The sequence below is a fragment of the Mycetomoellerius zeteki genome, unplaced genomic scaffold (assembly GCF_001594055.1).
Source record: "Mycetomoellerius zeteki isolate Tzet28-1 unplaced genomic scaffold, Tzet1.0 scaffold15, whole genome shotgun sequence".
In the NCBI taxonomy this organism is placed as follows: Eukaryota; Metazoa; Arthropoda; class Insecta; order Hymenoptera; family Formicidae; genus Mycetomoellerius; species Mycetomoellerius zeteki.
The window spans coordinates 127749-140855 of NW_017256447.1; the positions used below are offsets into that span (position 1 = coordinate 127749).

Genomic DNA, 13107 nt, shown 5'->3' on the forward strand with positions numbered 1-13107 from the left:
ATATCTTTATATGCGATATATAACTATTCTAATTTCATAAGCTAATTTCATAGAAATATTGTATTAAGAAGAGCGTTCTTAAAAGTAATATAATTATTTTCATCTTTCAAAAGTAGATACCAATAAAAACTAAATGTTTATTTGCAAAAAGAATATACAATTATGATGAAAAATAGTAATTTTGATATTTTTGGATAGTTCTCTTTTTGTTCTATGTATATCTTTCTTTATTTCTTTTTCTGTCTTTTTCTGTCTTTCAAGAGTTGTTAAAACATGGTAGATCAATCAAAAGTGACTGTTTCGTGTCCAAAATCTTGTTAGAAGGTCTCTGAATTAAATTGTTAGGATCACTTTCAGAACGCTTTGCGCGCTCTGTCGTCCTTTACTTTCTCATGTAACACAAGCATGTACACAAGTTCATGTATAAATATCAGTGTGAGCATTAATAATCGACTAGTCCTTTTTCCGTTGTGTGTTTTGAGTGTGACTAAATTCGAAAGAGAATTACAAGGTTTCTAAAATATTCTTAATTTTTCTGACTTTAATCAGGAAATTTGAGAAACATGTTTCGATTTTTCGTGGTAATCGTAATATTTTTCGTGTTAATCAACGCGGAATTGCAAAAGTGAGTATATATAAACGTTGATTCCCAATAAAAACCTCAACGATAATTAGAACAAACTTGTAGAAAAATGTACATTGTATGTCAAAGTGAAGCAAATAGAGAAATGCTTTTGAGAATCTTATTAGGGTTCACACTTTTAATTTGTTGTCATGAAAGAAGAAATTCTGATTTAAAATAACTAAACAGCATGTAATGCGTAAATAGATAAATGCAAGTAACATTTATTTCTTAATATCAATATATTGAGACTTTAATAATTTTTAAAAATAAGAAGTATTTTAAGATGATGAATTAGTTTGTCCGAAATTTGTGTATGTTGTATTACATTCGTATATTCGTACATATGTGAAACATATACAATGCTGAATTTGTTTATGTTGCTTCAAGAATTCCGTTGAACAAGACAAATTCCATTCGAAAATCGCTTTCCATCGATCGTTTATCTGGAAATACTAGCGTTATAAGATTACCCTTGCATTATGATGGAAATGCTGCATACTATGGCGCTATCACAATTGGAACTCCACCACAAAATTTTAATGTAGCTATCGACATTGCTTTCCCAGAATTAATAATACCATCGAGAAATTGCTGTTCTAATGTTCGTAAGTCAAAATATATCATAACACATGGTTGGGAAAGTCACCTACTTCATAAAAGTAACACGTTACTAAAATGACTTCAAAAAGTAATGCGTTATCATCGTTACTTGGAAAGTAATGTTACTTTTTTCGTTACTTTTTTATAACGTTAAAGTAAGATTAGATTTAAAAATTAAATTATCTAACAATCAATATCAATTGTGAAAATCAATATTAAAACTTAAAATTTTAAAGTCTGATAATAAGCTTTTCTTTATATTAAACTTATATCTAATGAATCTTTGATAATTCTCTATATATTAATATTTCCATTTTTTTAAATATTAATTTAATATTGTTTTAATATACTATTTTTTTTCAGCGTTATATAATACATACGATCACACTAAATCCAGCACATACATACCAAATAATACATTTTTCAATTTTGTATATAATAAGGAAAAGACGAATATAATAAGGATAATGTCGGGATTCTTATCTACTGATGTAATAAATGTGAGTCATCGTCAAGTAAACAGTTCTATTTGGCTTCAATTTTAGTGTAAAAATATGCTAAAGACACATCAATATTTTGTAGATTGTTGGGATTAATGTTTCAAATCAGACATTCGGAGAAATACTTGTAATCGAAGTGATTGAATTCGACAATGTGAAATTCGACGGTATATTGGGAATGGGTTTCTCTACGGTACCTTCCGAAATGTCTTCTATCTTTACCACTATGATTAAACAAGGTCTGTTGTCACGACCTGTTTTTAGTTTCTATTTAAATCGGTTTGTATCTTTCAGTATGGCCCCTTTTCCAAAATTATTTTTCACAAATTATCCCCTCATATTAGAAAATTTGCCTTTCTATATTATAAAAATATTGTTTTTTCATATTGAAAAATACATAATCTATACAGGAATCCCGAATTGAATAATGAACTGATATTGGGTAACTCCGATGAAACGCTTTATGAAGGCAATTTAACGTACGTTGATATCATCCACGAAACATTCTGGAAATTTTCTATAGATCAGTACGTGATTATTTTTTAAATTATATGTATGTTAGTTACAAATTATATGCCAACTAATTGTTAATAACGCTGTAGAATTAAAATAGGAGATACGATTTTATGCATGAATCGCAGTCAAGCTATGATCGACACGCTCACACTCAAGCTAATTGGACCATCACCAGATATTGCAAATATTAATAGACAAATCGGGGCTAATGATACTGAGGGAGAAATGATTGTAAATAATGACACTTATTGCAATGGCAGCTATTTTTCAACAATTATATATAGATTACTAAAATATATTAGATAATATTCGATATATTACTAATTATACACTAATATAGTTACTAACACTAAGTTTTGTTTAAAGGTGGATTGCGACAAGATTTCTAATTTGCCCAAAATCTATTTCTTCCTAGATGACAAACCATTCGGTTTCTCTGGTGAAGATTATATTATTAAGGTAAATATCGTTAAATAACGTTTCAAAATGTTTTAGAGTAGAAACATCATGCCGTAATCAATTAGTTACAGCTCGAACAAATTAATAAGACAAAGTGCATAAGCGCTTTTAAGAGTGCAGATACCTGTATAAGTGCGAACAAAACTAAGGAACCGGATTGGATTTTGGGCAATGTATTTCTTCGTCGGTACTATACCGAATTCGATATAGAGAATAACCGAATAGGATTTGCCCCTGCAAAATAAATGTTACTTTCTCAAGAGATTATTGTTAAAAGCTTGAAGATTTAAATGACAATTCTAAGTGTACAATTGGATCAAATTTTTTTGAAACGTTGACTCTAGATTCTTATTCTTATTGCTATGTAATTTTCATTTGCGATTATCTAAGCGATACATTTCTTAGATAAATACATACGTCACATTTTAGAAATTCAGAACGAAGATGTACGATATTATTTTTACCTGCATGAGCTTCGGTAAGGGAATGTCTGCGCGATGACTGCGTGTAAACATGTCGCGCTGCCCATCGCGTCAAAAAGCCGCGTGACAACCGTCTAACTGTCGAAATAATAATCCATATTACGAAATAAATAATATAATCTATTCGTTGCATTTTTTTGCGATGAATAGACTTAATTGCTTTATTTTTTAGATTTGTTACACGCACACACGATTACTCATTTACATCTTAGATATTTCAATTGTGTTGCACAATAAGCGCGGTAATTATGAAGTATAGGGGAGGCCACCCAGATCGCTTTGACCTTGACATATCTTGTTAAGATCACGACCCTGTGTGACCTCCACCAGGTTTTATGTGGCGCTCGCTGTCCGTTAAAAAGTAATTAACAAAAGAAGTTTAAAAAATAACGTCTTATTTCTGTTATAACGAAATTTATGTAATTTAATAGACAGTTACTAGTTAGTAATTAGTACATACGTGTATCAAGCGAGGGGGTAATCACTAGCTGAAATACTGTCCTACAGATTACATGATTTCATATGATTTCATCTGATTATAAATAATTTTTTTACTACATATGAAGTCATTTGGTTATAAAATATACGATTTTATTTAATATTATACAATGATTTCTTTTGGTTGCATACGTAATTATCGGATTATACATATAAATTTCATATGAGTTTTTTTAATGATTTCGAGAACTTTGTCCCACGATTACATTAAGTGGTTACCCCCTCGGTATCAAGTGTATGATGTAAACTAGGTCAATATGCAACAGGCCTATAGTACTTTCCACAGTACAATCATAGAAGTCGTGCGCGGTGCGTCCTTGGCAGGGGGGAGGGTGGGAGCAGAGTCGCTTCGCGTATGTACTAACTACTAACTAGTAACTGTCTATTAAATTATTTTAATTTCAGAGATGTATTCAAAGAAAAAATGATGTACTAAATTGATACAATATGCATCAAAATAATTGATTAAATACACGTACATATAATGTTTACACGTATGTACATACAGGGTCCGGCAAAATGATCTCCCACATTTTGCACCGCTACTGTGCCCGAATCATTGAAGAGAGGGGGAGCTTAGCGTAGTCGGTTGGTAGCTCACGCCTTGCCATTTCAGTTGTCGTCATGAATTGGACGGGTGAGCATCGTGCCTTCGTTATCGAAACATTTTTGAAAAGTAACGAATCTGTGATTACGACGCAAAGAACTTTTCGTACTCACTTCGCGCTTGGTAGACATGCTCCAGTTCCAGATCGCAAAACAATACTGTTGTGGGTTTCAAATTTTAGAGCTACAGGTTCAGCCTTAAAAAGAATACAGCCTTAAAAAGAAATTACAGGAATATCGCCTCAAATTACTGCTCGAGTGATGGAAACTTTCAGAAATCAGCTTCGAATGTGTATCGAAAAAAATGGTCGCCACTTGGACTCTGTAATTTTCAAAACTTAATAAAAACAAATGGCATAGCATACATTTTCAGTTAATAAAAATAAAATCTAAATAGCATTTATAATGGCGTTTTTATTAAAGATTAAAATGTGGGAGATCATTTTGCCGGACCCTGTATATACGAGGGGCACTACTTATATTTTGAGCCTTGGCAACACTGAGTGTTGTCAGGTGCCATCTGACGTTTCCACTAGAAAGTTTGACATTTTTGACCATAACCTTCTTCAGAACGTTTTGTTATTTGAGCGCGATTTGTATTGTTTACAGTCACTTGAAAATTGTGTCTCAGCGAAAAAATGGAATTAACTCGTGAAAATTTTCGTGCAATGATTTATTACGACTTTCGACGTGGATTATCAAGACAGGAGTGCATCGATCAACTTACTTCCACTTTTGGCGATAAAGCCCCATCCTTTGCCACTGTGAAACGCTGGTATAGCGAATTTAATCGTGGTCGCCGTTCGCTCACCGACGAAAATCGTGAAGGTCGTCCAAAATCAGTTGTTGTGTCAGAAAACATTGATGCTGTGCAAAAACTAATAATGCAAGATCGTCATGTGACATACTGTGAGATTGAGACAACCTTAGGCATTAGTTCCACCAACGTATATAAAATATTACATGATCATTTAGCCGTGAAAAAGGTTTGTTCTCGTTGGATTCCACATAATCTGACAAAATCTCAAAAAGATGCTCGTGTCGATTGGTGCAAACAAGTGATTCGAACGCATGCAAAAGTGTATAGATCATAAAGGAGAATATTTTGAAAAACAATAAAGTCATTTTCAATGACAAATTACTGTTTTTTTATTATTAGGCTCAAAATATAAATAGTGCCCCTCGTATAATGTTTACATGCATCGCCGAAATTAAGATAATTCAATAGAAAGTTATTAGTATCTTAGGGCCAGTTTCACCAACGCCGATGAAGCTTAATCGATGATTAATTGTCAACCGCAATTGGTCAGTTCTACTAAACAGCAAACGCGATTGGTTCTAAGCCATTAACTTGAAACTGACCCTAAGCCATTAACTTGATACAGTTGTGGATGTAGCCAGACTCACACTCTATCAATTTTAATCGATTTAGAATTTAGATGAGTCTCGAGACTCACATGACATCAATTTTTCGACGCTACTTCGACTTTATAAAGCAGTATCAATAATGCGATACGTAGTTTGCATCATTCTACAAACTTAGGGCTCAAGATTCGAGATGATCTTAAGCTTCATGAACCAATCAGAGAGCCGTATTAGCATCTTGAAGACATTGCTTGAGATTAAGACCGGACTATGGATTCCGCCCTTAATGTTGATGTCGCTAGTGTATGGGAGCTTCGGAAAGTTTCCTTTCCAAGTGTCATACGAAATAGATCGAGCTGACCGCTTTCAGGTTCCTTTCTGTTTTGATGTTTTGCGCAGAAAAGCTTAGTTGTTGTCGGTTGTTGTCAGTCATTAAATTTTTGCCATAGTGGAATATAAACGTCATGAGTGCCGCATACGCGTCGCGCTTCGAAGCTGTGTTCCTTTGCGAACATCCGAAAGGACCAAAAATGTCACCTTCAACTACTGTTGAGTACATGAGAACATCAAAATATTTCGTTAAAAAGTGGATAGAGCGATATAAAAAAACAAAAACAGTTAATGACGTATCAGAACAATGCAAAAGTTTACCTGATTCCATGGTGGAATCTGGTAATTCCATCAAGCCTGACTCGATGCAAAAATTGACAAGGAAACAGTATACACGGATAGTGAGTATGTTTTCGGGAAATCCTGAATTAACATTACGTCAAGGACTAGCACGATTAAAAGAGGAAGGTTTCAATGGAAATATTTCTTGTAAAACTGTAAAACACTGTCTATGTGCTCATAATATAAAATGGCAGAATCGTCGAAAAACAAAGAAATCTCCCGGTAAACAATTGTCATATATAATCATATATAACATATAAAGATATAGATATATAATTATGTATAATCCATTATAATTATGTATAACTTTATATAATGATCAGGGTTGGGTAGTGCTAAATTAAAAAGATAAACATTAAGTTAAAAAATTAAAAAGTTAATTGATTTTAACTTAACTTAGTTACATTTTAGACTCTTAACTTTTTAACTTAATTTAGTTAATTTATCAGTAACTATTAACTTTTAATTTGATTTTTTTTAAGTCAATCTTCAGACAATGCGAGAGGATAATGAGCATGTAATTTAGTAATTTTATATTGTATAATCGTTACTTGTGAACAAAAATAACCAGATTCTTTAATAAATATGCTGTGAGAAAGAAAAAATACGAAAAATTATGTAAAATGGTCAAACTTTTTTTCTTTTTTTTTGGTTCTTTTGGACCAAATTTAACTTTTAACTTTTCAATTACTTCTTTATTAACTTAACTTTTAATTCAATTAATTTCATTATGGATTAAGTTCTATTTTAATTAAGTTAAACTTTTAAAGCTGTTAACTTTAACTTAACTTAGTTTAAAAAAAAGTTAACTTACCCAACCTTGATAATGATAGCTCATTCTTATATATGTGCGTGTGTACGTATGTGTGTGTGTGTGTGTGTTTTAGTTATACATAAATTCTTTATTACATGTTATACAGGGTGATTCGAAATTCCCGCATTCGAAGGAAAAAACATGATACTTTATGCTAAAACAAACAACTTTTCCCTTTAACAAAATTGCACCCGATAAATAATTTTTCCGCTTATTTGTTAACTTCAATCTGTTCTCCTACAAAAACTACTTATCGAATACAATTTTGCTAAAGGAAAAAGTTGTTTTTTGTGTTAAAATAAACAACTTTTTCCTGTAGTAAAATTACATTCGATAAATAATTTTTTAGTTTACTCGTAGAACTTCACCTGCTCTCCTGCAAAAACTATTTGTCAAACGCAATTTTGCTAAAGGAAAAAGTTGTTCGTTTTAGTATAAAGTATTATATCCTGTATTCCGAATGCGGGAATTTCGGATTACCCTGTATATAAACCAATAAACGAGAATGGATTGAAATGGATTCAGATTTTCAGAAATACTCATTCACGAATGTTAAAATAAATTCTTTTTAATTCAAATTTTTATTTAGTTATAGATATTGCATGAAGCACATTTCCATGTTTTTCAATCTAAAAGTAATATGAGATTTTTCTGTGCATTGTGAATACTGCTCAAAGAAAATTCTAAATAGAAAATGCAATCTTTCAGTTCACTTGAATTTAGTTGAATCCAATTGAATCCAATTAAATAAAAACATTTTTTTTTAAACTAGATTTAATGGATTTAAAATACATATAAAAATTTTAATCCATTCTTGATTATTAGGAAAAAAAAAATATATATATATATCATATATAATTCCTACACATTTTTATACATAATTTTTATACATAATTTTATATATAATTGGTTATAGTTTATATGTATATAAATTTATATGATTATATATAATTTATCCATATAGCTTTTTATGTATGTATAATTATACATAGAGTGATTTTAATTTATCATTCTCTCTCCAACATACTTTTACTTTTAACTTTAGAAAAAAATATATTAGTCAAAAGTGGAATATATATATAGTTTCAAGGGAAACATATTTTGGTCATATTGTTTTTCTTCTAGGTGCCTAAGCACCAAAAAAAAGATTAAAGGTTATCTCCACTTTTTTAAGTGAAATTATATTATATGATTTTTGTATATTGTATGATTCCTGTAATTATATATATTTTATAAAAGTATTAAGACAGAGATATAAAAAAATGAATTAATAGTTTATGAGATATTTTTGTTCGGACAAGGCATTGGACAACCCAATGTGATAAGTGAGGAAAACAGATTAACAAATCCACAGTCAAGTCTGCAGCCTTTAGATGGTTTTAAATCTGGACTAGTCACTGCGACGTCAGCCAGTTCCTTTGCAAGGAACAAAGGAATGGCATTTGTCCTTCAGTCCTGATACTAGGGACTCTGTCGTTCATAGAGTGTTAGTGAAAATTTTATTATATATGACTTTGAAACTTATCGAGCTATAACTCTAGTTTTATGTTATAGCGTGTGGGTCTACTTTTCTTAGGGTTCAAGCAATATTCCCGACTCTTGATCCAAAAGCCACACTCGATAAAAAAATGCACAATTTGGTTGCGTATACGAGGAAGGTGGAAGTTGAAGTATATGAAGTGGCTAATTCCCAGTTGGAATACTACCAGCTGCTGGCCGAGAAAGTTCACAAATGTCAAAAGAAAATTGGTAAATAATACAATTTTTCAATGACATTAAAACATTTTTTAAGGCTGCGGTATTCATTTTTATTTAAAAGTCTTAAATAATAACCGTCTTAAGATACTAATACAACTCATTATTTTATCACATTATCCAAGACATTACTTAAAAACTATCTTAAATATTAGAACTAAGTCATATAGTCCATTTTCATCTTTTTTTTCGTTGTTAACATTACATTCTTTTTAATGAGAATATATATATAAATATATACAGTATATGTTATACATATTTCAAAGGTTAATTGAAATATGTATAATATATATATATCTATATATCACTATAATAATTATATATTTTCATTGTGACTTAGATGGCTTAAGTCTCTTTCGCAATCAGACGCCGTTCCATTCCGGCCCAGCACTGTTCCCAATTGGCCTTATGAGTCTTGGCAAGGACATGACTTCGCTGAAACAAGCAGCACTGAACACTTCATGCAGCATATCCATGAATAGCTGTTGCAGATAACTGCCATCATAATGCCAGTGTTAGATCGTGACAATTCACCTAGCCCGCTGATAAATAGTAACGAAGATAAGCTGGATCCCATCAAAGAGGAGATAAAGATGGAGATCAAACAAGAACCACTGGACGAGCCGCAGAATCACAGAATGGATGGTAAAAATGTGAACACCGAGATTATTATTAAGACTGAGCCGAAGACTGAACCAATGGAAGAAAGGGTCACCTTGAATAAGGCAATCGTGAAGGAAGAACCTAGCATTAAAGAAGAGAGCATGACTCAGGTCACCTTGAATGAGCCAATCGTGAAGAAAGAGCCTAGTATTAAAGAAGAGAGCATGACTCGGGTCACCTTGAATGAAGCAATTGTGAAGGAAGAGCCTAGCATTAAAGAAGAGAACATGACTCCATTGTCCAGTTCAATTCAGTCAGGACATGACCATCTCCGACATAAAACCTTTGATGTCATAATCGATTCAACTGAGTAGCACGTCTTCTGACAAGAAGAAGTGCTTCTTCAAGCTTGATGAATTGCGCTAGGCATTGAGGGAATCCTCAAGTCGTCCGTATTATCGACTAACGCAATAATTTTTGTACAACAATTACTTTTTCCTTTTTTATAGATTTGAAAATTCTTTCCCAGGAAAATATACGCATTTATATGTGTCTGCGAGGTAGAGATTATGTTGAGAACGAAAAAAATGATTTAAATTGAGAGAGAGAGATCTTCTTTACCATTTCTTACTCCAATATTTTAGAGTTGCCAATATCGTAACAATATTTACTTGATATAAAAGCTTTGCAATCTACTTATGAAATTATAACAGACTATTAGTTTATACGAACAAACAACGTGGAGTTCTTAGAATTAAGTGTAGATGTCTAATTAAAACTTATCGTTCTACGAAAATTTATGTATATGTGTGCGAGATTGATATAGCATATTCCGACATGATCGCCGTTTTTACAAAAAAAAATATGATATAGTATATAAAGCTGTGTCGATGTGTCGTATTTTTTTTTTGTAAATAGCGATCTCGTCGAAGTTTGAATTTGATCTTCTTAATATGATGTTGGAGAAGTTATATCGACAGGATTGCGAGAGCATTTCGTTCCGGCAATAGGTAGATCCTCAAGCATTCCTAGAGTATAATCTAGTGGCATAACAGTTATAGAAACGTTTATACAACTTTCTTTTAACATATTGTTGGTATTTAAAGTGGAAAGAAAATTATATATTTTATATCACATGTCGTAATTACTTGAAAAATGGAATATATAATTTGACATGGTTAGACAATACTGATTGTAGTTAATAATGTTCTATTCTTGTTTATATTAATTTACAGGCGAGAGTGAACGTTCAGTTTGATTGTCATCTTGTATACGAATAATATATGGATATACATACATTTATTTCTGTTCTCTAAAGTCTAATTAATTATTTTGGAAATAATGTTTCCTCTCCATTCTTGAGAAGCATCGATTTTCTACATTTTGGTTGCATTCAGCAGAGAAAACTAATTAGAGGAAACTAATTTGAGCGCTCAGTGATTATTATAATTGCGATTCCTAAGTTTAAATCCAGCAAATAGGTCTGTTCGCGTTACATCTCCAAATATTTTTACACTTAAAATGAGATAGATATATATTTGGCTTTAAAAAGAGAGAAAGCGAAGATGCCGAGTGCAAAAACTGCAAGCAACGCGAACAGACATAATAACTAAAGACGAGAGATTCAATAATATATTAACCTTCACATCGAACACTTGATACGCGTACTATAATTAAGATAATACTGAAATTAATTTAATAGATAATTTAATAGAAAGTTACTAGTTAGTACGCGTATCAAATGTGTAAAAGGGATCCTTAATTAAATTAATTAAGTATTTAAACATTTGCTGCACCCATATATGTAATACTCCTATATTGCTAACGCCAATTCAAGAAGACTACTAGAACCAGGAGAGTCAACTCGGCGTAAAAGCGGTAGTGGGGGTGAGGCAAGAAGTGGAAACGAACGACACCCCCCACTCTTCCGCTTCATCCTCTCTGTTGCTCTACATAGTCGGTTTCAATTCGTGACTGCGCATGTCAACGTACCTTGTTTCTGTTTGATTGAATTTTGAACTAAACATAAACCGTAAAAATTTAATCCGATGTGATTTACGATGCCCAAGCGAGTGTGCTGTGTTCGAAATTGTGACTTCAATCCTGGAGATAAAGAAAATCGAAAAACAATATTCCAATTTTGTGAGGTATGTATTGATGAAATATAATCTAGAGAAATGTACAAAAATGTGATTTAATAATTTTGTCTGACATTTGTATACATAACAGTTATATTAAACCTCAATTATTATATTGCAGAAATCTCCATACTTCAAAACATGGATGAATGCGATTGGACCAAACTTGAGAGATGGAAAGAAAACTCGCAAAAATTATTACATTTGCGAACGACATTTTGATGACAGTAATTTACATCGAATTCCTATGAATATATTAAAGGATGGAAAAGAGGTGACCCTGTTACGTAGACGCCCAATGTTAAAATCGACAAGTGTCCCATACATTTTTCCAGTAAATATCAAAGTCACATGTGATCTATGGCGTTGTTGCATATATTTCCAGATAATAATTGAGCACTTGATGTAACCAAAAATTTATTCTTCAGGATTCAAGGCTTATAGATTCAAATAATCTTGAAAGCTCCTCGATTATAGATTCAAATAATCTTGAAAGCTCCTCGATTATAGATTCAAATAATCTTCCAATGGAATGCACTTTAGAAAATGTTTTTAACACAACGGTTTTACTAAAGGAGTGGAATGCAAGACCTTCTTATGAATCCATGGGGTCATGGGGTGTGACAAAAACAACGTGTGGATTACTTTTCATACTTTTAGAAAGCACTTCAGAACAATGTAGCAATACAGTACAGCGTTCTTTACTTGTAAAGAATGACATGACTATCGAGGTACCTTAGGACTTTTATACATTACAAGTTTTTTTGTATATGAATTTATCTGCCTATACTATTGCTTATTTGATTTGTTTATTTCAGTTACATGCTTATAATCATCCTGTCACTTATCATCTTTTGGAAAAGGTGACGTGCCTACAAGATATTTATTTTTTATTACGAAAAATAAGTGCAATGAAAATGTGCCAAGAAGAGTCCTGCACTATTGGGTACTTTGAGCATAATCCACTTTCACGATCCAATCTTTGTAAAGATTGCCAATTAAAGAACAAAAGAAAAAAAGTAAGAGAAAGTAAACGTGAAAAGAGAGCAGCCGTCAGAAAAACGAAGGAGAAAATTTGCAAGAAAAATGTAAAACAAAAGTACAAACGGATATACAACCAGGTTTGTAAACGTTTATTAATGCCTACAAGCTAAATTTCAGTTTTTGAATTACATACTTATGTGAGTTGACATATGTTACAGATGAAGAGATACAAAGTAGAATTAGAGAATTTAAAAGTACAATGTGCCTCACAAAAAGAGGAAATTCTCGACGAAGCAATAGCAAGCTTCCCATCTGCCTTGAAGAAGTCGATTAAAGCATGTTGGAGATATGCATTCGCTGCCTTCGCATACCTCCCACTCCCAAAAAGAGGTCGCGTTAGCAATAAATACAAGAAGACTAGAACTAAGGAGGATCAACTCGCGTGGTGGGGGTGAGTCAAAAAACGTCCGCGGCTATTCACACGATGTGC

General features: G+C 32.1%; 3 protein-coding genes across 4 annotated transcripts in view; all 3 read left to right on the forward strand.

The window, feature by feature from the left end:
- Positions 1–549: 549 nt before the first annotated feature.
- Positions 550–2945, forward strand: LOC108720423 (lysosomal aspartic protease). Its single transcript, XM_018444420.1, has 8 exons — positions 550–625; positions 1013–1230; positions 1589–1725; positions 1808–2004; positions 2136–2252; positions 2328–2472; positions 2608–2700; positions 2772–2945. Exons 1-8 carry the CDS (start codon positions 564–566, stop codon positions 2943–2945), a joined length of 1143 nt encoding a protein of 380 aa, XP_018299922.1. The 5' UTR covers positions 550–563.
- Positions 2946–6350: 3405 nt separating this feature from the next.
- LOC108720422 (uncharacterized) lies at positions 6351–10144 on the forward strand. 2 transcript variants are annotated; one of them, XM_018444418.1, is made up of 4 exons: positions 6351–6545; positions 8439–8623; positions 8692–8886; positions 9233–10144. In XM_018444418.1, the coding sequence occupies exon 4, from the start codon at positions 9399–9401 to the stop codon at positions 9867–9869; it is 471 nt and encodes a 156-aa protein (XP_018299920.1). In that variant the 5' UTR covers positions 6351–6545; positions 8439–8623; positions 8692–8886; positions 9233–9398; the 3' UTR covers positions 9870–10144. The 2 variants fall into 2 exon arrangements, with proteins under 2 accessions (XP_018299920.1, XP_018299921.1); XM_018444419.1 differs by having other exon boundaries at positions 8714–8886.
- A 1298-nt stretch (positions 10145–11442) lies between these two features.
- LOC108720414 (uncharacterized) overlaps positions 11443–13107 on the forward strand; it is a 2364-nt gene continuing 699 nt past the window's right edge. Inside the window, exons 1-5 of the mRNA XM_018444410.1 lie at positions 11443–11642; positions 11755–11967; positions 12062–12364; positions 12452–12754; positions 12836–12952. Of these exons, the coding sequence (XP_018299912.1) occupies positions 11556–11642; positions 11755–11967; positions 12062–12364; positions 12452–12754; positions 12836–12952 (1023 nt within the window). The 5' untranslated portion in view covers positions 11443–11555. The remainder of the gene's footprint in view (positions 11643–11754; positions 11968–12061; positions 12365–12451; positions 12755–12835; positions 12953–13107) is intronic.